This window comes from Melospiza melodia, chromosome 26 (assembly GCF_035770615.1).
Source record: "Melospiza melodia melodia isolate bMelMel2 chromosome 26, bMelMel2.pri, whole genome shotgun sequence".
Lineage (NCBI taxonomy): Eukaryota > Metazoa > Chordata > Aves > Passeriformes > Passerellidae > Melospiza > Melospiza melodia.
The window spans coordinates 1,232,917-1,258,638 of NC_086219.1; the positions used below are offsets into that span (position 1 = coordinate 1,232,917).

General features: G+C 41.8%; 1 protein-coding gene across 10 annotated transcripts in view; it reads left to right on the plus strand.

Annotated features, from left to right (window-relative positions):
* Positions 1–25,722, plus strand: part of KIF1B (kinesin family member 1B) — a 77,604-nt gene that overhangs the window by 23,149 nt on the left and 28,733 nt on the right. For 2 of the 10 annotated variants that reach the window (XM_063176930.1, XM_063176937.1), the window contains exons 10-26: positions 305–322; positions 486–561; positions 860–938; positions 1,227–1,369; positions 2,510–2,551; positions 4,903–5,114; positions 6,140–6,219; positions 6,587–6,662; positions 9,005–9,084; positions 10,465–10,571; positions 11,008–11,091; positions 11,253–11,433; positions 11,808–11,880; positions 23,152–23,248; positions 24,013–24,161; positions 24,398–24,576; positions 25,509–25,646. In XM_063176930.1, the coding sequence (XP_063033000.1) occupies positions 305–322; positions 486–561; positions 860–938; positions 1,227–1,369; positions 2,510–2,551; positions 4,903–5,114; positions 6,140–6,219; positions 6,587–6,662; positions 9,005–9,084; positions 10,465–10,571; positions 11,008–11,091; positions 11,253–11,433; positions 11,808–11,880; positions 23,152–23,248; positions 24,013–24,161; positions 24,398–24,576; positions 25,509–25,646 (1,814 nt within the window). Of the gene's footprint in view, positions 1–304; positions 323–485; positions 562–859; positions 939–1,226; positions 1,370–2,509; positions 2,552–4,902; positions 5,115–6,139; positions 6,220–6,586; positions 6,663–9,004; positions 9,085–10,464; positions 10,572–11,007; positions 11,092–11,252; positions 11,434–11,807; positions 11,881–15,839; positions 20,696–23,151; positions 23,249–24,012; positions 24,162–24,397; positions 24,577–25,508; positions 25,647–25,722 lie in introns of those variants that run through there. The other 8 variants (XM_063176934.1, XM_063176938.1, XM_063176935.1 and 5 more) reach the window with 6 other exon arrangements.

Below are 25,722 nucleotides of genomic sequence, written 5' to 3' on the forward strand. Positions count from 1 at the left end.
AGCAAAATGTTGTGGGTTTAGAAAAAGTACTTTGTCTTTTATTTTTGTATTCAACTGCTATTAAAAAAAAACCCAAAGAAACAAAACAAATCAATGATTGTTGTTCTTTTTAAATGTGAGTCAACACCTTGGACAGGTTGAATATGCTTAAATATTTTTTAGATTTTTTTTTCAATTGAAGTGATTAATTCCATTAATTTGGCTTTTTAAGAAAAGGAAGTACTGTCTGACATGGAAGCAATGTATAAATGTTAAGAAGCTCATCCTTCTTCTTTTTCCTTTTTCCTTAATGCTTTCAACTTAGGATAACTGCACCAGCAAGGTAGGATGGTCTGTGTAGGAGTAGATGTTGGTTTCTTTGCCTAGTGTAAGGTTTGCTACTTAGAATTGTGTTATAACACAGAATTTAAATGTCAGGAAGATGTTCACATCTTTCTTACACAGAAAATCCTTCCTATTTTTCATATTGTGTTGTTTCTTTGTAGAGCAAAAAGAAGAAGAAGACAGACTTTATACCCTACAGGGATTCTGTACTAACGTGGCTCCTTCGAGAAAATCTAGGTATGGCTGATTTGTCTGTGCCAGTATGAAAATAAAGTATCAGTGAATTTCCTGACTGCTTTTACTAACTTAAATTTGTATTGAGCATGAGGCTAAATATCTTTAGCATCCAAATCTGAGTCATCATAGTTCCACCTTACATTAATGCTATAACTCTCTCCTGTAGTTTTTGTATGTTTCTTAATACTGCAGAATTTAGTTGAATTCTATAATTTATTGAAAACATTGATATTTGGTAGATAGGTAGTGCCTAAAGTGTGTGCTGTAGTTCATCTAAAATCTTGCCTGTTCACTACAGGTGGTAACTCCAGAACTGCAATGGTCGCTGCTCTCAGTCCAGCAGACATAAACTATGATGAAACTTTGAGCACTCTAAGGTACTTTCTCTTCCTGTGGGATAGATATGGGTAACTGTTTGCTCTAAAGGCCCAACTTTGTCCTTTAAACCTTTGGCTTATTGTGAGCTGAGCTTATCTGTGGGGAAGAGGACTCTACTGGCAAGAACTCAATTACCCTACAGAGGAAGCAGGGATTTATTGCCTCCTCTGCTGACATCCAGCTGCAAGTGAAATGTCTTCTGTGCTGCTGCATTCCCATGTTACATAAAAGTTATATGTAATCAGTTCCATGTTTGTGTAAGGTTTCATTGTTGTGTGTGCTTGCAGATATGCTGATCGTGCAAAGCAGATTAAATGCAATGCTGTTATCAACGAGGATCCCAACGCCAAGCTGGTGCGGGAGCTGAAGGAGGAGGTGACAAGGCTCAAGGATCTCCTGCGTGCTCAAGGCCTGGGAGATATTATTGACAGTAAGTGGATTAAACACACCTCACTGTCCTGGGCTTGGCCTCTAGCAGAGGAGGGAGACCTGAGCCAGTGAGACAAAAGGATTTAAAACACAGACTTCAAATATAGGTACTGATATTTAAGTTTTGAACATGATTTTAGAAATGGCAGCCCTTTCTGTCTTCAAATGACCATCTTAGGTTTGTGTGTGGAATTCACAAGCCACCTTCAAACTCAAGGAAAAATATGGAGTTTGAATTTTCCTACTATTGTAGACATGCTTTTGTGTAATAGAACTTGCACATTCAGGAGTTGCTCTGCTGAGTTACGGAGAGCTTTTTGTCTGGCTGCCAATAAAAGAGCTGAGACACAGAAACTTAGTTTCATACTGAGGAAAAAAGGCATCTTTCCTTCCTCCTCAGAGGGTCAAGGTTATTAGTTGATACCTGGCTTCAATGCCATCCTCACTCACAAAAGAAAACAATGGCTAATGTTAGACAGTGCCCTGAGTGACAAATCATTTGTCATCTTGAAGTAACTATGCAACAGCTGCTTGTGAATAACTAATGAATCCTTTTGGGAGATTTTGAGTTAGGTTGGCAGAGCTGTGTTGTACTGATTTGCTTTGCCAGCAACCTTTTAAAGCACTAGAACACACTTGTGCCCAATTTCCTTGTCCTCATTCCAAACAAGACAAATGAACTGAAATTTTAGCTGCTACATTCTTCTATAATATGAACAGTGATTTAATTCCTAGTGAAGGAAATGCCCATAAAAGCACAGAATGCATTCCAGTGGTTTAAAAGCTTCTTTGACTAAAAAAATAATAAAGTTACTCCAGTTTCTGATTTTTCAGACCTTTTTGTTGGTGAAGCAGAAGTCCTGACTAAGTCACAGACTACTAAAGACATGCAACATGTACCTACCTCTTTGTTTGCTTGTTTTCAAGAGAATGCGGCCAGAAGACAATGAAATACAAGTGTTTTTCATGCTTGTTAGAGTCTGTGGGCTTTGGTTATTAATCCAAACTGAAAAAAAAACAGTGTTACTGAGAACTGTGTTTTGTTTCTTTAAACATCAAGTAGTATTCTCTTCCCTTCCTATGGCACTAGTGAACCTTCAGTTTTGATCCTTCTTGTATTTTCCCTCCTGCTTCCTTTCAGTTGATCCAATGGGAGATGAATACTCTGGAAGTGGAGTCAAATGTGTGTATTGTGTGGTTCTCTTTTTAACCTGCTTTCTCTGGGTCAGCTTTTAACAGAGCTTTGCATGCCAGCATTTCTCATAGGGAAATCCCAGACAGAACACTCACTGGAATGCAGTGCAGGTTCATGAAAACCAGCCTCACCAACACTTCTTAGACTGAGTCCACAACAAAAAAAAAAAAATGCAGAGTTTAAAGTGCAACATATGTGCATTGTTACTTTCTGGCAGAATACAGAAGGGAGAGTGGTAGTTCTCCAGTGTGTTCTCATGACAGCGCACAGTTTAGATTTGAACCAGAAAATCTTTCTCTCAAATCTTTCCCCAGTTACTCAGTTCCTGCTCACGTGGCTTCCTGGCATTTTAGCAGCTCTTTTCCACTTTGAAGTATTTGCTTTAAATGTTTCAGTTGATGAACTCAAGATGAAGTATTACCAGTTCCTCCTGGACACTGCAATGTAGTTTGTATAATCCTTAGAAAAAAAGAAAAAAGAAAGAAGCCAGACATCTTATGCTGATGAAGGTCTCTTTTTTTGAGGTTAAATATAGTTGGTTGTAGGTGATTAACTTAACAGGGCCAAAACAAGTCAGCAAGGAGCGTTTTATTTCCCTTGGTGTTTGCTACTAAGGAAGGGGAATATATGTAGTCTATTGCAAGGGAAATGTACTCCGTGTAAGTTTTGGGTTGGTAGGCTTTTTAAACTCTTTCAGTCAGTCTTCTTGACCCTCACTCAATATCAGCTGAAAGAGATCTGTCTGAAATTTCCTGAAGTTGAAGCTACTGGTGGTGTAAAGTCATGCTGGCCTGTGTGACATTCTGATGCTCTGGCAGCGTGTGCACGTCGCGGTGTGAGAGCTGCGGCTGCAGGGGCAGCGTGCATGGGCCTGAGGGTTCTGCTTCTCACAGCCACTGTGGAGCTGCTGCAAGTGCCACTTCCTTTCTCTTCAGGAGTGCATGGCCTTTTGAGACTTCATCCCTGCTCTGTCATGCCTGCTTTCCTCATCCTGGCAGCATTCCCTTCCCTTAACCTGCTTCTCTGCTGTGAAACTCCCAGCCCTGCCTCCTGTATTTGCAGATGGTGGTTTTCAAACTGACTTGGGGCAGTCATCAGTTCCAGGAGGCTGAAACAGCAGGTTGAGCGTGGAGTGAACTAGGGCATAAGGCTGACAATGGCAGGATTGTTCAGGGGAAGAGTACAGGAGATGTAGGAGGACAGGGAAATTTATGCAATGTCTAGGGGAGCATCTCACTTTGTAAGTGTGATGCCCCTGTTTATAACATGCAGGGTCTGATTAGACCTGTTTCTCTCCTGAAGTGACTTATTTTAAAGGATTTTCTTTGAAATTTAATTTTAAAATATTAAAACTGAGCTATTCAGTTATCTGATATTTTCATGTTAGAAGATTTTTCTTTTGGTGTGTGATTATTCTGAGGATATGGCTTACAGATATATCCAAGAAGACAAGTTAAATTTATATTAATTTCCCTTGTATATTTGTTCTTAAATCATTCAGGCAGCTTTTCTTATTCTCTGGGGCAGCATTTTCAGGCCTGCAGGTTTTCAGACTACAAAAGCCACCTTGTTAAATTGTGGACTTTTTTAAAAGACCTTTCTTATTTAAACTAACAGCCAAAAAGCTTTTGACGCACCTTCTGAAGTGTAAGACCCTTATCAGATATTTTGCTGATCATATATGTTAGATTTCAGATGAGGAAGGTCAAGAAGCACCATTATGATGTTGTGAGCTTATGTTCTCGTGTCCCTGTCGTGCACTGACAGGTGATTCATTCTTTGGTGAGGGTTTAAGGAGAGGAAGTTCATTGTCCGTGTGGTCTGGGTGCTTCAGCAGCAGAACCACTGCTGTGATAAAGATTTACTTAATCATCATTTCACATTAAAGGACTCTGGAAGAGAATGTTTTCCTGATCTTAGGGGTTGGTGTCTCAGATGTCAGCCCAAAATGTCACTAATCTCATAAGGATCTCAATTTGGTCCTCCTCTGAGCTTCAGGGTGCTCAGGTTAATTAGTGTTCAGTGAGGAGTAGGATGGCTGCTTTTGGCCAAGGTGTAATTTATTTTTTTCAATCTTTTTTGTTTAGAAAGTTTTATGATGCAGTCTTTCCTAGTGAACCTCAGGGTCTGAGTTGAGTTATTATGTTATTGTTGCTAGTGTTAAAAGATTTGTTTCAGAACTGCCATCTAAAAATTACAAAACTTGCCTTGTTGCTGCTTAAATGCTTTCCTCTTACACTGGTATTTCCTTCCTTCCTTTCTTCCCTTTTTCCTCTTCCTTCCCCCTTCCTGTTTTCCCATCTTCCTGCCTTCCCTCTGTCTGTGTGTCTCTCTCTCAGATCTGAAAGATTTTCAGAACAATAAGCATAGATACTTGCTAGCCTCCGAGAATCAACGTCCTGGCAATTTTTCCACAGCCTCCATGGGGTCCCTCACTGCATCTCCATCCTCCTGCTCTCTCAGTAGTCAGGTGGGCTTAACATCTGTGTCCAGTATACAGGAAAGAATCATGTCAACGCCAGGAGGAGAGGAGGCCATTGAACGTTTGAAGGTGGGTATTAAGGAGGCTAAAGAGTCACGGACCTGGCAGGACTAATTTCACAAATGTCTCCTGTGTCTGTAGAAATTGTGTGAAACCCACTGGCACCTTAAAGAGGGCACTTAACTGCAGTGGGCTAGAAACTGGGTTCATGCACAACCTTTCTTGCTAAGATTATTTAGGTTTAATTGTAGCCTGGAGCTACAATTAAATTATAAATTAAATTCTTGATTCTTATTTACGGGTCATCTGATGCACTTGTAGTTATGGAAAATTTGATCATAAGTGTAGACTTAGAGGCCTGGTCAGCACTAGTGTGAGCCAAGTCTGACTTGCAAATGCACTCAGCTGTCAGAAAACCAAATTACCCCAAAGTTGAAAAAAAGGAGGAAGAATAATCCTGCCACTGTTGTCTTCGCCCAGCCCCCACAGATTAAAATGTGAAGCACAGAATAGCATGTTTGGGCCAGACAAAGGCAGCCTTGTCCCAGTGCTGCACAGAATTAAACCACAGCAAAGTGCATCACAGTGAAGCATTTCTTGATTTTTATGAAATCCCCCCCCAATGTCCATGGGTGGAGGAGTGGGGAGAGTTGGCTGTGTTGAGTCTCTGCAACATTGTCATGTTTGCCCATCAGACAGTGCCACAGGGCTGAGCACACTCTGCATTTCCCTTTCCTATTGGAAACCCTCCGTTGCCATGGCAGTAACAGTGTGGTCTCTGCCCTTCCTTGGCATTCAGTTACTGAGTCATGTCTGTAAATCAGATTTTTTTTAAAAAAAGGGAAATGAGTTTAGGTGGTTCAAAATAAAGTGACTGTGGTTAGATATGAAGTCATCTTTTCTCCTCAGCTTGCCTTCGGGACTTCCTACCCTTTTAAAAATTAAGGGAAATAAATAAGAGTCCTAAGGTGCTAAGAATGCTTTTTATATGTGAAATTAATTTGAGGCCTAAACAGAGCACAGACTTCAATTGCTTTGTGTATGTGAAGAACTTTGGAAAGAATTGTAAAACATCTTTTGGTATTTTCACACAGGAGTCTGAGAAGATCATTGCAGAGCTGAATGAAACATGGGAAGAGAAACTGAGGAAAACAGAGGCCATTAGGATGGAAAGGTCAGGAATGGAAAGTGCTGTAGTATGGATGATCTCTGGAAAGTGGAAAATGGAGAAGGTTACTCTGTTCCAAAGCAGTGGAGAACGGTGTCAGGGATGGTTCTGCTGACCCTTGTGTTAGATGTAGAACAGCAGGGCAGTGCTGGGAGGAAGTCCTGCTCTTTCCTGGGTTTGTCACAGTTAAAATTGCTGTTCCTTAGGCCACTCTTGGACTAAAAGTTTGCCAGCTTGCCCTGGTGTGCTCTGAGGTGGTTACAGTCCTGGGTAGGCTGGTTCAAAGTCTGATCCAGTAATTACCTGGCTTTCATTAGACCTTAGTTGTCTCAGAAGCCTAAAATGGGGGCAATATCCTGTTTTTCTCCATCAGGGAGGCATTGTTGGCAGAAATGGGCGTTGCCATTCGGGAAGATGGAGGAACACTTGGAGTCTTCTCACCCAAAAAGGTAAAGAAAATTGTTAACTTTTGCATGTTTCCAAAAAGCTAATTGACCTGGCAGGAGGGTGATAGGAGTTGAACTGTTTTGGATTTTCCTTTAGAAGATGCTGTGCTGCTAGGAGAAGCAGCTCCTTTTCTATCTTGATTCAGTAGCAAATCAGAAGGTGCTGTGTCTTAATTCGGTTGCCATTTTCTGCAGTAACTCTGTGTGACCTTTGTGTGCTCTACCTGTTCTTCTTTGACAAGATTTAAGGCTTGTTTAGGTGCTTTTCCTTGAATTTTTTGTTAATCCTTCTTCCCCTTGGAAGTGATCTAATGAACCAGTGAACACAGGGGATGCAAGGGAATATTTCATTCAATACTTGCCATTAGTTCTATTTTCTGAAATTAGAAAGAAGCATAACTGTGGAGGAAAAGGGCATAAATCAGTGCTGTAAGTGTAAAATAATTAGGTTAGCAAAGAACCTGTCTCTGCAGGTAAAGCAGAATTATAAAAGAAGTACAAGGAAAAAACCTACTTTGAACAAGCAGCATGGGTAATATTTTAGTGTGCAAGTGTGTAGTAAACTTGATCTAGGGTTAAGCAGGGACCTATTCAGAGGCACTGCACAGAAATGCAGAACCCCAGAATTGTTTAAAATGTTTAATCCTTCACTTAGAATAGTGTTAGTCTGCAATGCTTGGAGTTGGTAGAACTCCAGTTTGCTTCTAGTAGCTACTCCAGGAGTGCCCAAGGTTTGTAAAGAGGCAGATTCATTGAGTATTCTCTACATTTCTTGCTCTTATGTTATGGATCCTCATCTCCTTTTAGATTTTTCCTGAGAGGCCATCAGCTCTTTTTGATGATTCTTTTGGTGCATTTTCAGCTGATCAGGTTTGTGTATAAATGCCACCTGGATAAAGTAGATGCTTGGGTAATAGATAGTATTTATTTTTACCTATCTAGGATTTATTAGGAGAAGTGAAACTCCCAACCCAGTCCTGTCTGCTTCTGTTCCTTGCTATCCTTGCAGTTCCTTAGCTGTCTCTCTAGTAACTGTGGTTGCTGTGAAAATGTAGGAGACGAGAGCTTAGCTAGAAAATGTGAAGTGTTCTGTGTAAGGACTCTACACTTCTGAGGTACCAGTGTGTATCTCATCATACACAAAGAGTGAACAGCTGGGTGTGCCAGCATCATCTCTCAAGCTGGGGAGCTTTATTTCTTACAAACTATTCAAGTGGTGCAAGTTGTAGTGGTGTTACAGCAGATCACTGTGTCTGGGATTTGCTTTCTGTCCATTTTTCTCTTGACTGAAGAGCTTTAAAGAGCTCCAAGTGCTGATTTGTGCAGTGAACAGCAATGGCAGCGTGGAACATCTTCAGCAGCAGCTTTGGGTCACCCCTGGATTTTTAGGGGTGAAAAAGCTGTATTTTTTCCTCCTCCTTTCTGTCCTTATAATTAAATCTTCCATTGGGCAATTGACAATCAGAGACCTTCATTCAAAAACAAATTCATCATGACCATATAGTAATTTTTGAGCTTCTGTAAATGTCATGCTGGTAAAAGCTCTCATAAGTAAACTTTTTTGCATTTAAGATAAGTTGATGGAAATAGTGTTAATAAGGAATCTGAGCCAAATTTATTCATTCTTCCTAAATTTGTTCAGTTTGAGGGTAACAAAGGGACAAGTGGCTTATTAACAGTTTTGTTTCTCTTTTATCGTCCTTCTGCTTTACTTATGTTTAACCATTTTTGCCTTTTCTTTTGTGCTTGTGCTTACTGGCATCTCACTGGCTAGATTTTCACACCAAGGCCTTGTGACTTGTTTGCTGATTCCAATGGGGTTTTTTCACCAAAGAAGGTTGGTTTAGTAACTGTAGTGGATTTAAATTTAGAAGAAGTTTAGATGAAGAGTTTCTTAGCTGTTGGTATCAGAGAATACTGGTAGTTTTAGATTTTGTTTTGATTTTAACAGACTTTGCCAAATAAGCACCCGACCTGTGCCCAAGGAAAGTCAAAGTTGATTCCATATCAGTTTCACAGTTTCACTGAACCAACATTTTCTGCTCTTGGACTTCTCTTATCAAAGTTTACAGAGACTTTATAAGGACTTCTTGTTCTCCAGCTGAAGCCTTTCTTCCTTCCATGGACTGATATTTTGGATAACTAAGCAATCTGAGCTGTATTTCACTGGTACTTTGTGATGCTTTGCAATACTTTAGGAGGTTGTGTTTGAAAAAATCCATTCTGGAATAATCTCGATACACGTGGCAAAACTGCTGGATTAAAGCACACCCTCCACAGCTGCAGCAAGGAGCCTGAAAGCAGAACCTCAGTTCTTAATTAACTTTTTCTTTTTGTTCTTTAAGACGCCTCATCTTGTAAACCTTAATGAAGATCCACTAATGTCTGAATGTCTGCTGTACTACATCAAAGATGGCATTACAAGGTGAGGGTTGGTGCTGACACACTCTGGAGTTGCCTTCTCTGCTTGCTTAAATCCCCAAGCTGGAGACACCATGAGTTTAAATAATACTGGTGCCTTGAGCTGTGCAAGTTGCAGGTACAAATGAAACATGAGAGTGCTGTAGGTGGAAAAAAGTGCAGAAATGCAATTTCTTTTAATTTGACTTGGTGTTTAAAGTAAAAACACCAACTAACAAAAAGTTACATGTGCAGTCACTCAGCTTTAAGAAATTGTTATTACACCTGGGCAGTAAAAGAAAGCATCACATCCCCTCTTAAGTTTGTAGTAAAACTTACTGGAAGTGCATGAGAGATTTTGATGGGTGCAGGATTGAAAACCATAGCAATGAAATATGGCTGAATGTTAGCTTTATTGTTTAAATAAGTTGTTATGCATGCCAGTACACATTTGATGGGTTCTGCATTCACAGATATGAGATAAAATTGAATTGCCAGACTTCAGATTAAAAATTGATTTTATTCCAAAATTTATTTTCAAAACAGCTGGAAGGAGAGAGGTCATCTTTATTTTTTGGGTTTTTTTGAGCACCAAGCTGTGTTTGGTTGCTTAATTTGTATATTCCTGGGGAACAAATGGAAGAGAGTGCACTGACAGGGGCTGGCATATGGTGCTACTCTAAGGTGCATTAAGCCACTGAAAGGAGTATCAAAGTGTAGAGAATTCAGCAGAGAATGATGACTAGAATAGCTTGGGGCTTAAGAAGTCATTATAAGTATTGAGCCTAGCTCATTGGCATCAGAAATGTGTAAATTAATAAGTAGAGCAAGTTATAAACATTAGGATTGGAAATTAAGTTGTCTGTACCTAGAATTGCTCAAACACTTGGGTTTGAAATGGACATACATCTTCGTGCTCCAGGGGTACAGCCAGCCTCTCTGTCTAGATGCTGGATGAAACTTCTTGTGGCATCAAATTATTCAGCAGGAGCCTCCTGGGCCATTTGTGCTCCTTTGTTCAAGTGCAGAAGGCGATTAGTGGGAGGGATGATCCCTGTCTGCCTGAAACACACCACTGGAAGTTCTTGTTGGGCTCCCCCCACCTTGCATCCCTTTCTAAAAGGGAAGGGTTTCACAAGAGGGAAGGAATTGCATTAAACCCAGGGGTATTTAACAGTTCTCCAAGTGACATTAAAGGGAAGAGAAAACTTTTCTTTTGCAAAGCTGTCACCCTCCAGTTCCTGGCAGAGCAGGTTCTCTGCAGGGCAGAATTCAGCGCTGGTCCAAACCTTTACATTTGAAGGGCAATCTTAACAGTTCAGATTTTCCTGATGTTTGTGGGCAGTGTGTGGGCAGAGCTGCAGCAGGGGTCTGGTTTGCTGTTGACCCCTCTGTGTTGCTGCAGGGTGGGCCAGGCTGACGCAGAGCGGCGCCAGGACATTGTGCTGAGCGGGGCTCACATCAAGGAGGAGCACTGCGTGTTCCGCAGCGAGAGGAACAACAACGGCGAAGGTAAAGGTGTGAAGGTCTGCTTCTCCTGCAGCTCTCACTGCCATGGCTGCCCAGGGAGTCCCCTGGTCTGCAAGTTTTCTGACCTCAAGAAAAGGATCAGCTTTGACTTGATTTGTTGAGTGTCAGGGAAAGAAAATAAAATTTGTTTAGGTGATAATTGCTTCAGATTGTAGGCTGCAGCCAGTATAACAGTTAAATTCTGACCTGGTTAACTATAAACATGAAAAAAAAAGTAGTTTCTAGCTGCAGTAGGTTAAGAAGTCAGTACTATTGATTTCCTCTTGGGTCTTTATTTTTAAGTAGCATGACATCCAGGGGTGATTGACTTTGGTGTTAGTATGAACATGGGCAGCAAATGAGAGGCCTCTGGGGCTTGCACACTTCTGTTCCTCTACAGGACTCTCTAAAGTCTCACCCATCAATGTTTTCTTTGTAGTTATTGTTACTTTGGAGCCTTGTGAACGATCAGAAACCTACGTGAATGGCAAGAGGGTTGTGCAGCCTGTGCAGTTGCGCTCAGGTAAGAAATGTTACCACAGATTTTTTTTAGACTCTGTGTATGTGACATTGACATCATACATGTGGAATTAGGTGCTGTTCAGGGGCAGTGTCACCTTTATCTTTTAAATAGAACTTGGTACCATTCTTCTGTCAGCTGCAGTTTTCTGTTCCTATTTCTAGGAAATCGTATCATCATGGGTAAAAATCATGTCTTCAGATTCAACCACCCAGAGCAAGCACGAGCAGAAAGAGAGAAAACACCATCAGCTGAGACTCCCTCAGAGCCAGTTGACTGGACATTTGCTCAGAGGGAGCTTCTGGAGAAGCAGGGCATTGACATGAAGCAAGAGATGGAGAAAAGGTAATAAAATAACTTAAAATTTTGACCTGAAAGAAGGAAGAGTCAGCAGTAGGTTACTGGGGTCACAGCATCTGTGCTACCTCTTGTGGAAGTCCAGAAAGCTTCCTCTTATTTTACTGTAGTGTTTCAGTGCTCCATCTCCTTTGAAAATCACAGATAAGCAAAGGCCACTAATGCTGCAGAGCTTTTTTGTAAGGGCTGAAAAGCAGCTTGCAGGGTTTCACTTCAGAAACCCTGAGTAGCCAGAGAACAGTTCCTTTTAAGGACAATGCCTTTTACTCATGTAACTGTTATTCAGGAGATTGTGCATGTAGAGTAACACCAACAGGAAACTAATGACCTCTGACTACTTCTGTTCTTCTGTTCATCTTCAGATTACAAGAAATGGAGATCTTATATAAGAAAGAGAAGGAGGAAGCCGATCTCTTGTTGGAGCAGCAAAGACTGGTATGTGTCCTTACTCCTGATTAACTATGCCTTTGGCAAACAGTAATTCCTGTCCTTGCTTATCTGAAAGTTTAGGAAACCTGCTTGGGTTGTCTGCACAATGCAGTTCTCCCTTTGCTTTCAAATTCTTTGTGTCTACAGTGAATTATTAGCAGTGTGAGTGAGCTCCTTCAGGTTAATTCGGAGATTGTGATTGACAGTAAAGAGGCTTTAATCAATTCTTGTTGGGATAGATTGCATTTCTTGCAAGTTAACCTGAAAGAAGGGCATTTTTGTGCTCTGTGTTTTTTGAAGTTCCTTTTCAGTAGTCTAAACAGCTACTCCTTGGGATGTTTGCCTTTATTTTTGTCTTGGATCACCAGAACATACTAATTTTGTGCTGCCAAAGAGATTTCTAGAACATTGATACACTAGGTTTAGTTTTTGAATGATGTCTGAAAATGTTGCTGCATTGTGCATGTTTTAACCCTTCTCCCTCCCCTGCATGGAGTTCCTTGTGAGGGTCTTGGTGGTACACAAGCCAGTGGTGGGGATCTGAGTAGGGAGCAGTGTGTTAACTCATTCAGAGCACTGGGAATTCCAGCTCTCCACGTATCTGTCAAATAGGAAGTCTGATAAATTAAGTCTGATATAGGAAGACTTCAGTCTTCTCACAACAAATACCTCTGAAGTGCAGTACAAATAGAAATCCATGCAGTCTTCAAGCACCCTGTGAATTTGGAAAACAAGACCAAACCCAGGAATGAAGTCTAGATTTCCCTAAGAAACCTGAGTCTCCTGATTCTGCTTTAGCTGGTTGTCTTTAGCCAGAACACAAATGTAGTTGTGTCAGAATTCTGATCAAAATTACAAACTCATGATTCATGTCTGTAGTATGAGATGGAGAATGTGGGTTAAATGCATGCTGGGCTTTGCACTGTAAAGTTCTTGCCCTTCTCCCCAAGCCAGAATGGAGCAAAGTACTGTGGCTTCCATAGGAAGAAGCTACATTTCTTTTTTTAAATTCCTATTACACACTTAGAGACTTCTGCATCTCTAATTATTTCATCACGAGGGGCTAATTTCTTGGATGGGGTGGCTGTAGACTTTGACCAAGGCAACTGTTAGTTCAGAAAAAAAGCTTAAATGTGACTAATGTCATGTTTTATCTCTGGAATTTTATAGTTAAAATTTGGGTAGCAAAAAAAAAATAGTACAGTAAAGATGTGAAAATAAAAATAGTTTGAGTATTGAGTAACTTTTGGCAATGTGTCAAATGAGATGCAAGTAATGGAATTCCCTCCCCTAAATTTTAGCTGACTGGCACAAGCTAAGCTATTGTATGAATTAAAGATGTGAATTTGGCTGTCTGGGAAGTTCATTCCAATAAGGCTGCATTTATAAAGTGTTGTGAAGGGAATTTATTTCCCCAAATACTTCATATTAAGGGAAAATTCTTTAGAGAGTGGAGTGGTTAATATAATAAAGATGCTGGTTTCTCCAAGTTTGTTCTGTTCTTGCTGGTTTTGAGTAGTGGACACAGGTGGAATGCTACCCTACATCCCTCAGCAGCTCCTGAAGGACACCTGTCCTAGTTGTAAGGGATCATATCAGATGTGATCCTTGGCCAGGGAGCAGTGCCCTGCGTATCACAGTGCTCCATAGGAATATTTCAGGTGACAGCAGAGCTTGCAGACACAGCTCATGATTTCTGTGTGGCTGTGTGCAGAGCCTGGGGTGGACAGGATTAGTGCATCCATGCAGCTGTAGCTGAATCATGAGTGGGAAATCTGGGAGTGCATTTCAGCTTGTGTACCTTGAAATTCGTGTTTACATGGCTGCCATAGCCAGCTGCAGTATCAGGTTCTCTAACTTACAGCTGTGTAAGACTGATATTGGGATATAAATATTCTTGGTCTAAACTGGAGTATAATCTCAGATGTAAGAAGCTAGTTAATCCTGTTTACCAGATTGTTTTATATTTATGCTGAGATTCCAACCAGACTGGATGTTTATTTGTTAGATGTGCTGTACAAAAAAATAAACAATAGCTCTTGTCCCTCAAAATTGCCGACTAAAATACCTTTGCCTTGCTAGTATTACTAGGGAATAGAAGTAGTTGTTCTCCATTTTACAAATTGATTGTGAAAATGTGTGTAATAGAGCTAAAATGGTCACAATGCCTCTGCAGTGGCCAGTTGATATTGGAATTTTGATCATAGCTGCACTAATTGGTCTGGGTAACCTCTGAGTGCACAGGGCCATGACTCAGTGTCTCTTCATCATCTTTTGGTACGAAGACATGCTTTACCCATAAGTAGTTCTATGGTAGTTTTGTAACTATCAGAGTCCTGTGGAACTTGTGACTTAATGTTGGAGTAGTTCATGTTTTGCCTTCCTGGTTGTATCCCTGAGTGGCCCAACTACACTGGGGCTTCCTCCAGGGAACCCTTGGTTTCCACTGCAGTGTGCAGTCTGCTAGATGCTGTTTCCTTAGGCCACAACTTTTGTCAGCTGTAAACTCACAAAGAGTTTCTAAACCAGTGTTTTGCTTACATTTTGACCTAAACTAGAAGTTGGTTCTCTAGTATTGTTCTTAAAACTACATTAAGTCACAAGAAGCTCAATAATGTGAATCTGGTGCTGGCTCAATGACCTAGGTTTCCTTTGGTTTTAGAGTAAGTGGCTGTTACTGTTCCTGGTTTCTCATCTGGTACAAATCTCCATGTGGAAAACAGGGATGTTAGTTAGAGCTGCATTAGACACTGAGAGCTGTGTTGAAGGTGTTTGGATCACAGTAATATACAGGATTTCTTGCTTCTTAAAGAGATGTCTTAATCGGCCTTTAAAGAAAAGTGCTCTATTTTAATTCCTGGTTGCAGTAAGCAATGATGGATATCCTTAACTGGGGGTGGCAGTTTATCTGAACAGACATTCCTAGCATATGGAAACCCGAGGCACTGCTCATTAAAAATCACTTAGCAAAAGGTGGAAAACTTGTAATGAAGAAGCAAAGCGCATAATGGTTAGCAAGTGTGTGGAAGCTCCAGGCTCTAGGTTTTGAAAAGAAGACAAATCAAGGATATCAAATAGAAAATTTGTATTAAAACAATTAAAGTCATTACTCCGCATTCTGCTGAAACTCATTCTTCGGACAGACAAGACTGATAATGGTTTTTTTTTTCTTTAAACTAAGCAACAAGGTGCCAAATGGAAAAAAAAAAAAAAAGTCAAACAAACAAACCACAACCCACCTCTGAAACTCTGATTCTGGATATCCTTCTAGCTTGTAGCAAGTCTTGGAGTATGAACCACTGTCTTCGTCTGTCATAGTGGCACTTACAGTCCTTTTAACATTGAACCTTTCGGCTGCTTCTGTTTCAATTTTTCTTATCGTCTAACACTTCTCTGGCTGCTATTGTAGTGAAATGGATTCTAAACTTGAGCATCCCTGCAACCACGTGCAACGTTACTAACCAGTGTTAACCCGACTTACTCTGGCTGCTCATGACATCTTCTATGGCTGTTGTGCTCACCTTCCTGGGGAGGATTTGCTGAAAGAAGCAACAGCAGTCACCGAGGCAAATGTGTGTGGTGGGGATTTGCATGTCTTTGTAGCATGTGTGAAGTGCAGTTTACACTTGGTCCTAAGATTTAAAACCAGGAACTTGGTCTGTTTAAAGACTTTGGAAGGGTTTGGGAGGGAAGAGTTCAGAGTATCAGCTATTATGAGATGACAAGACTTAAATATAATGTTAATCTTTATTTAGTGAAGAGCTCCAATTTTGACAGTCCATGACTCTTGAAGATGCATTTTAATGCCCTAACGCTCAGTCTTCAGGGACCTCCTTATCACTTGTTCTATTTTGATTTTTGATTTAGTTTTCTTTGCCTGCTACTTCTTGTTTAGCTTTTCCATTTTCTTACAATTTTAATTTTGGTTATTTTGGGGCCACTTCTTGATTTTTGTTTTTCCAAAGGATGCAGACTCTGATAGTGGGGATGATTCGGACAAGAGATCGTGTGAGGAGAGTTGGAGACTGATCACTTCCCTGAGAGAGAAGCTGCCCCCCAGCAAGCTCCAAACCATTGTAAAAAAGTGTGGCCTCCCCAGCAGTGGGAAGAAACGAGAACCTATTAAAATGTACCAGATACCCCAGCGGCGACGCCTTAGCAAAGACTCCAAATGGGTCACCATCTCAGACCTAAAGATTCAGGCTGTGAAAGAGATATGCTATGAGGTAGCACTCAATGACTTCAGGCACAGTAGGCAGGAGATTGAGGCTCTGGCCATTGTTAAAATGAAAGAGCTTTGTGCCATGTATGGGAAAAAAGACCCAAATGAGCGCGAATCGTGGCGAGCTGTTGCTCGGGATGTCTGGGATACAGTGGGAGTTGGAGATGAAAAGATTGAAGATGTAATGGCCAATGGTAAAGGAATAACTGATGTGGATGACCTAAAGGTGCACATAGACAAATTGGAAGATATTCTGCAAGAAGTGAAGAAGCAAAACAACATGAAGGATGAAGAGATCAAAGTTCTCAGAAATAAAATGCTAAAAATGGAGAAGGTTTTACCCCTGATAGGGTCTCCAGACAAAGCTCAGTCAACTGTAGCTAATGCTAAATCTCCAAACTCTGCCAGTGCAGCGGATGGGGATAAGAAGCCCACAGATGAGGCAAAGAGAAGCGAGAATGACGATCTTGCTAAGGAGGAGCGTGTGTCTCAGTTAATGGCAGGTGATCCAGCTTTCAGACGTGGGCGTTTACGTTGGATGAGGCAAGAGCAGATTCGGTTTAAAAATCTGCAGCAGCAGGAAATAGCTAAACAGCTTCGTCGACAGAATATGCCTCACCGGTTTATTCCACCTGAAAATCGCAAACCCCGGTTTCCTTTCAAAAGCAATCCCAAACACAGGAACTCGTGGAGTCCAGGCACCCACATCATTATCACCGAGGATGAAGTTATTGAGGTTAGAATTCCGAAAGAAGACGATAAGAACAAAGACGAAGGCAAAGAGAAAGAAAGCAAAGCCGCTTCTAAAGATCCGCAGCAGCTGTGGAATCTTTACGGGCCGCAGAGGAGCCAGGATAACATCCAGGTGAACCGGCAGCAGCTGGGCCCGCCGCCGCAGCCCGGCAGCCAGCAGCAGCCGCAGCCGCGCTGGAGGAGCAACTCCCTCAACAGCGGCTCGCACAAGGGGCTGCGGCGCCAGGCCTCGGGCTCCTCCGAGGCGCTGCACGGCGCGGAGCCGCTGCACGGCGCGGAGCCGCAGGGCTTCCAGCACAAGCGCCACCTGCACCAGCACCGCCAGCCCTACGGCGGCCCCGGGGCCGAGGGCAGCGCCCCGAAACACACGGACCGGCCTGGCCAGCACGGCCCGTTCGTGACGCCGCCGCGCATGAGGCGCCAGTTCTCGGCCCCCAACCTGAAAGCGGGCAGGGAAACCGCGGTATGAGCAGGGCCCGGGCAGGCCGGGCCCATGGCTCGGCTCGGCTCGGCTCGGGCCCATGGCTCGGCTCGGGCCCATGGCTCGGCTCAGCTCAGCTCGGGCCGGGCACAGCCCGAGAGGCCCCGCACAAGCGCCAGGCTCCGGCCCTGCGGCCCGGGCACTTTGCATGTGACTTTCCTTGCAGTTTTAACAGCATCCCTTGGAAGAATATTCTGAAAAATTCTAAGAACTTTTTTCATAGACTAGAAGACTCAGAGGGAGGGAGGTGGAGGGGAGAACTTCCCACTAGCTCATTTACCAAGTTTTTTTTTTTTTTGTGTGTGTGTGTGTCTTGAAGTATTTTTCTAATGCTGAAAATATTGTCTGGAACTTACCAAGTGCTACCTTCCTCCTGTGTTTTATGTAGACAATCAAAAGAGGAGTTTAGTTTCTAGCATTGAATGTTTCTTGTGACCTTTTTCTTAGCAATAAGGAAACTGACCATCTGTTTATAAATGAATCTGGTTCTTCAGAACAATATTTTCCACTCTTAACTCAATTTTTAATAGTAATAATAATCTATAAACCAAAAGTTGTTGGCTTTTTTATAAAGAAATTAAGAAGAGATATTGGGTCACGCTCCCTGACTAGATGTCTCTTCTCCTTCTGCTTAAGTTCATAAATATTGGTATGAAGTTGCTGTGACAGTTAAACCAGCCTGAATGGAATTTTATGTCAGAATATATATATAATGCTGAAGCAATTATTTGGAAACAAGCTTTTTCTAATTCCCATTGTATCTCTAAATATAATAGGTTTTAATTATTATACTGAGACTGTGGAAAGGAACTAGGATTTTTCAACACTCTGGTGCACTCAAAAAGCTAATTCTTTTATTTTATGTTTTCAGCTTTCTCAGGCATGAGTCTGGGAGATGTTCTTGAAATAGTTATTCTTAGGAAGATTTATAAATCACTACTTTTGGCTGAATTCTCCTGTGAGATGGGAGAATTGAACTGTTTCATCTTAATGTGATACCTCATGTTAGTGCCTCTGGTCTTGGATTAAACTAGAATTCAAGACTCAATAAAGGAGAAGGTTGCTTTGAGGAGAAAATAAGATTAGTTTTCCTTCTCCTCACACTCAAAATGCGAGTTAAAATCTTTCATGTCTATTTTGCTCTGAAGGGGTTTGCACTTGCAGGTGATTTGCCATAACACAAGGGCTTGCCATTCCTGCTTCAGATTGTTCCAAGCAAATTACTGAAAAACTAGTGACTGAGGAATAGGCTTTGAGGTTTTGTTGCAATTGGAGAGTCCCAACCTGAATGATGCTGGGTTATTTTCTGAGTTTCCAAAAGTGCAAGACAAGGTTGCTCTTACTTTGGAAAATCCATGGCCTTAACTGTAAGCCAATAGAAGTATTTGGGGACTTACTTTGCTTTTAAATTTAACTTGAATAAAATTTTAAAACCACAGTTGGACGCTCTACCACATTTGGTAAGGTAGGTCCGCTTTGCAGTGTATTTGTGCTGTTTTGCACAAGTATCCTGAATTTACTTGAGGTTGCTTATTTTTTTATAAAATATCAGCCCTACTGGTAATTGTTACTTGTGTGTGGCTCAGCATAGCTGTAGGTGAGTGGCAAGTGTCTTAAGCTTATTTTCCATATTTTTTGTCCTATCCTACTTCTCCCCTGCCTCAGCTGGGCATGTTGTAGGTGCTGTTGCAACACACGTGCTATTTACATATCAAGTAATCAAGTGTCAGCTCTTAATTCTCAGCACATGTATCACTGATGGGATGGTGGCCTCTGCTGAAGGAGATGCAAAGTCAGTCCTCCAACTCCTAAAAGAACAAACTGGGAGTTTTCCCTTATGGCAGGTTTAGTTCTGTGCCCAGATCTGGCTTTGTAACTTGCATTTGTCTCATGCTTTGGCCTACTTGAACAAAGGAAACAAAGCATTGCTTCCAAAAATGCCTTGATTCTTAAAGAACAGAAGGCTTGTAGATGAGCAATACTTGCTTTGAGCTTGAGTCCAAATTGCAAAGTGAGGTTTGGGCTGCAAGTAATGTTTTGCTGTTGTTTTTCATTTAGAATCCTGTTTTAGTAGTGCGTTGCACTTTGGTTTTGTGCATGTCAAGCATAATGAGTTCCTACATATCCTCGGAAAGGCTTGGACTCTGTTGAACATGCATGCTTGGGAGAAGGCTCTCAGTTCCCTGGGAGTACGTGGGGCAGTCACAGCAGCCTGCACGGGGCGGGTGGCAGAGACCAGAGCAATCCCATCTCCTGTCTGTGCTCCGGGGGATTGTGCTGCCTCTGTGGGATTGAGCACAGAGTCCTTCTGAGCCCATGCAGCTACTGACACGAGACTCAAACTGCTGCTTGATCCCTAACGCTGAACACTAAAATGTTTGTGCCAACCTATTTCACTTCAAACTCAGAAAAGAACTCTGGAAATGCCTGGGTGGTGCTGGTGAGCAGTAGGTTGCCATCGGTCTGTCTTACCCCACTGTTCTAGTGCAGCACTGGAAGAACAGCCCTGCCTGTGCTGCTGTATGCTTTGACAAAGCAGAAAAGGACAGTCAGTGTCAGAATGGAGCCCAGTCTGCTTCAAGGAAGCAGCTTTTTCCCTGGCTTTTAGGAGGATATTTAGGAATTTGATATGAATTGCAGTGCAGTGCTTCATCTGATAAGGGAAGCAGTGTGAGAACTGTGGATCTCCTTGCACTATTCAGAAATGCACACAACTCTCACTCCAAATCCTGTGTTAATGGAGTTAATGAACAGTGAGACAGCTGCTTCCATTGATGTCTGTGTGAAAAGGCTTTCAGGGTAATGGAAATGTGGCATCCATGGTGGAAGTGCTCTTTGACTAAGTTCAGTTGCCTTTGCCAAGTGCTGCTGTGCCTTGACAGCTGTCTTGGATCCCCCTGTGCCTTGGGGATGGCTTCTCTAGGACTCCCTGGGACACTGGACTGGGGGGTGGGGTTAAATGCACATCACTAATGCTCCTCACTCAGATTGACTCCAGCATCCTTCCTCAAGCAATCTGAATTTAGGCATCTGTCAAATTAGAGGATGCTATTTTTATCAGTACATTCAGCATAGTTTCAGTATCTTCCTCACTGTGTCCTTTACATGTTGAAACTTGTTTTTTGTTGAAATTTTTCTTGGATACTTCCCATTAAATCTCTTCAGGAGCTGCCACATGAGAAATCTATGCTGTGTAACTATTTGTACTGTAAAGAAAGCAGTGAGCTGCCTTTAAACTAAATGGGATTTTCAGATCTGTCTGTTGTTTTGGATTGTCTTAAGAGCAGGTATCTGCCTTGTGAAAAGCAGAACTGGTTTGTATTGTAACAAGTGCTCTTTCAATAAACTATGAAATACTCTTGTAAGTGTCAGACTTGTGTCAGTGAAATGGAGATGAAACTTGACTGCAGGCTTGTCCTGCTTCTATTTATCTTGGGGTTGGGCTTGTTCCAGCAGAGTTATGAAGGTTTCTTTAATTGTTCCTCAGTCTGATTCTTGTACGTTCATCCACTCTGGTGTTTCTGCTGTTCTGTGGAAAGCAGCAAAGCAGGCTTGTGTCCATCTCAGACAGCTTATTTAAATTCAATATAAAAGAAAAGAAGAGCGTTTTGTAGCACAAGGAACTATAAACGATTCTCATCTTCAGTGCTGTCCCATTGTACCATCCTGTGTGCTATCTAAATTCTGGAAGAAAACACAGAGCTGGCTGTTCTCTCTTTATTTGCTCGTTGAAGGCAAAAGAAATGAACTTTTCTGTGCCCCTCAAATCCAGGGGAGACTCACACACAGCAGTACCTGGGCAGACACCACATCTCAGTGTTGTGGTGCAGTGTTCTGCTTTAACTGCTCCAGGCTGGTCTTAAAAAGCTTTGTGTACTTTGAGTGTGTGGGGTGTGGGTTTGTTGGTGGGTTTGGGTCTGTTTTGTTTCCCCCAACCCCCATTCCCTCTCCAGTTTTTCAGTTTCTCCAAAAGAATCTGGAAAGATTCTACTAAAATGCTACTTGAAGAGCTTTCCATTTCTACAGTTTAGCTGCTCAAAATGACATTATTGACTTCAGACTACAGGAAAATAAAATATTTTGCCTTTCCTTGCAAGTGAGAGAAGCTGATTTGTGTCACTTTGCATCTCAGCAGTTTTATCTCTGTTTCAAATGTAACAACATTATCTGCATGAAATGGGGGAAATAGATCAAAGAAAGTGCCTTTATCTTAAAAACATAATTCAGGATTATGCTAGGCATTTCAGAAGAGTAGATAAGTCTGATACTTCATGGGAAGTTTCATGGAGTCTAGAATGGATTTTTGGTGAATCTAAGAATTTCAGGAGGAATATCAAAAGAAAGGATATGTATTTGTTTTGTTTGCAGTACTTAGGCTGCTGGGCTGAGGTTACTTCCTGTGTGAGTAAGTAGCCAACCTAGGGTGAATAGAGCAGAAACAAATTAAGAAGGAGCATTTTAGCCAAATTAAATATTCAAGAAGAAATTAGACTCTATTTGGAAAGGAGATACACCTCCAGATTCTTTCAGGTTCATAAGTACTATTTTCTGAAAATAGCATTAACAAATGGTAGCTGTGCCCTTAGAAAGTGCAGGATTTTGAATACCACTGATTCAATATCCCTGAGAGCAAAAATTGAACTTCTTATGGCCTTCATATGATGGCTGAGTTTTAATTTTCTAAAGCCTTCCTGGCTGAAGCTGACACCATCATTTTGTGGATAAGTGATGCAGCTCTTTAGGTGAGATGCTTAAGTGGGATGGGAGGAAAATGCAAAGCTTTTATTCTGTAGCTCTTGGGCTTAAGAACCTATTGTTACAAACTGGGCATTGGAGAAAAATTTTAGGATTTAGAAGAATTTTAGGATTTGGAACTGTGGAAGAGAGAAGGTTGGAGTACAAGATCAGTGCCTTCAAGAATTCTTAAGAACTCAACAGCACCCTTAGTGAATTGTTGTAACTCTTGTATAAAAATCTTGAGAAACCAGTTTAATTTGTGTAATAATATGCCAAAGGTTTATCTTAAAAAAATAAAATACCCTAGTGGGATAGACTCTGAGATCAAGAACACAGTGACAGTCTGTTCTAATTTGTATTTGTTTTGCCAGCAAATAATAAAAGGCTCATTAGGTTTAAGTAGCATTTGTTTCAAGGCATGATAAGGTCTGAACAGGAAGAAAATGCTGTTGTACCAGAAGCTATTGCTGAAGTCTTCCTCGTGGAGAAGCCACTGCACAGACTTTTCTGCCAGGGCCGTGCTGGTATTTTATCTTCTGATGCCTTAAATACACGTGAGAGAGTGGTACTTGCATGCTGTGGGGAAAATCTAATTGAAAACAAAGTGCTTCCCTCACTAATATTTGAAATTATTTTTTTTTGTATAAAAAGGCAAATCAGTGGTGCTGTTAATCCTTCTGTTTGAGAAATTGAAGGTGAATAATCCTCTCCTTTCAAATTTATTTTTGCATTTTTCTCTATTTCTGCTTCTTTTCTACCTCTCTGAAAGCAGCAGCCAGCCTCCAAATAAAATGCCCTTCTTCCTGTCTTTAGCAAAAACCCCACAAAAGAACATCCTAAAGCTTTCCCTCTTCTAGACACTGTGTACATGTAAATGTGGTGATTTTAGAGTCCAGCTCTTCTGTCCTGTGCTGGCCTCTGTTGTGTTTGCAGGGAGATTGCAGCAGTGCAGTGCTGGTGTGACCTGAGAGCCCTTGAAGTGTCTGTGTGGTGTGATCTGTGTCTGTCACTGAGCTCTCTGTGTCTCTCAGCTTCCTCCTGCTCTTGTCTGTCCTCCTACACAGCGTCTCCTCTCTCCCCACAGGACTATGAGAGCAAGCTGCAGGCCCTCCAGAAGCAGGTGGAGACACGGTCCTTGGCAGCTGAAACAACGGAGGAGGAGGAGGAGGAGGAGGAAGAAGGTGAGTTTGAAGCTAAAAATAATTTGGGTATAACCAAGTCTAAAGGAGCAGCTGCTGTATCATCTCTTGTAATAGATAGAAAACTTGCTTTGGAAAGCTGCAAAACATGGCAAGTTCTTGATCTGTAATCTTCTCAGCATCCATATTTCAAATACCCATTTATAGAATACATTCACCATGAACTGTAGACATACATCTTCTAATACAACTGGTTCACAAACTAGATTAGTTTTACCCCAAGCTTTGATTTGGTGCTCCTGAAGGAATCTCTTCCTGGCACTAACAGAGCTCAGATGTCTTAAAATAAAATAACACTGTTGCCTTTGTTTCCTTGTTTTGATCTTGAAGTTTCTCTTTTCCTCCTTGCTAGGAATTCTTAGAATGCTGTGACATGTCTGTATAACTCCATTTCTGGACAGTGGATAATTTATTACTCTCATTATACTCACTCTCATTCCACTCTTTCAGCATTTGGCTTTAATAGTTGCCAAATAACTTAAAATAATAGGAGCAGAAAAAAATTTGTTTCCTCTGTTCCAAATCTCATTTACATGATCATTAATCTCCTCTGCTAATGTTGAGGAAGTTTGAGTCCAGTTTTTCCATGATGAATAATGAAAATATAGAAAATGTTTGTTTTCTGCTCTTCCAGAAAATGTGTTGAGAGCTTGATGGCACAGTCAGCAGGAGTATTGGATACTGCATGTGATGGTTTTGAGAGAAAGCCACATTGTTTTATTTCTCTGTTTCTTTGCCCTTCCCAGTGCCCTGGACACGCCATGAATACGAACTCGCCCAGTGGGCTTTCAGGAAGTGGAAATTCCACCAGTTCACTTCGCTGAGGGACCAGCTCTGGGGAAATGCAGTGTATCTGAAGGAAGCCAATGCAATCAGTGTAGAGTTAAAGAAAAAGGTAGGGACATGGAGAGCCAGTTTTTGAGTTTTCTGACCCATCAGTTTTGATTGTATAATCCTGCTGTAAATGCTCCGAGTTTCTTGTAATTGTATGTCTCTTGCTTATTAATTTGGGCTGTAAAAGTGTTCAGAAAATGGTGAGTCCTTGATTTGGGTTCTGTGTGAGTGAACGTGCCAGGGCAGCACGTGGCTGCTGAGGACTCAGGTATGTGTGTGTGTGTGTGTGCCACGCAGGTGCAGTTCCAGTTCGTGCTGCTCACAGACACGCTGTACTCGCCGCTGCCCCCGGAGCTGCTGCCCCCCGAGCCGGACAAGGGCCGCGAGCGCCGCCCGTTCCCCCGCACCGTGGTGGCCGTGGAGGTGCAGGACCTGAAGAACGGAGCCACGCACTACTGGTCCTTGGAAAAACTCAAGTATGTCAGTAGTGTTAGAGAACAGAATTCCCCGTGTCCAAGGAGCTTCACTCAAAAATTTCTCCCCTTTTCTTTGTCGGTTTCTGGTTTTTCTCTGTCCTCCCAAACTTCCTAGACAGTGTGGGATGTTCTAAATACCAGCTTTTCAGATTGTTTGAACAAGTGCACTTTTCTCCAACTTCTAACCTTAGCTTCACTTCTAATTTTTGTAATTTGAGGTTAGACTTTATCTTTTGAATGCAATGAGACTCATCACAGCTCATCTCTGTACATTACTTTTTTCAGCCCTTCCACTGTAATAATTTCCTTGCTACCTGCTTTATATAACTTGGCAGTATATGACATAATTTATGATGAAAATCTTAAATAAAGAAGATTTTATTTCTATGGAAGCTACACAAATTCTTTCACAAATTCTGACTGCAATCTGAATTATTTTCATCACGTGTAAATGCCATTTCTTTTCCCCATTCTCTAAATATTGACTGAAGGACTTTTTTCCTACTAATAACTTCTAGACAAAGGATATTGCAGTGTGAAGCACTTGTTTTCTTCAATAAAAGAAATGGATAATTAGAGTCTATAATGGAATTGGTTCACTTTTGAATCAAAATGCCAACTTTTCTGGAGTGGAATGCACAGAACTGCCAAGAGTTACTCAGTAACATGGTCTGATAAAAAAATTGAAGCAAAAAATATCCCAGAATTAGATGTGAAAGAGGAATATTTAGAAGTGTATTGAAATCCAAGATTTATGTAAGCTTCTGCAGTGACCTTGCCTTGTGCTTAGAGGGCTTAGCTGACAACCAGACTCTCTTAATATTTTTGGGAATTAATGAAGCACCAAACTTAGGGCACGGTGAACACCTCGCTTTGTGTTCTCTGCCTCCTTACCCCTCTCTCTGAGCTCTTTGCTGCCGCTGTCTCTGCAGGCAGAGGCTGGAGCTGATGCGGGAGATGTACGACCGGGCGGGGGAAGTGGCCTCCGGCAGCCAGGAGGAGCCCGAGGGCTCCATGACGGGCAGCGACCCCTTCTACGACCGCTTCCACTGGTTCAAGCTCGTGGGCAGGTACGGAACGGACAGCGCCTCCTGCAGCTGCGCCGCCAGCGCGGGCTCAGCCTGCAGTGCTGGATTAACCGTGCGG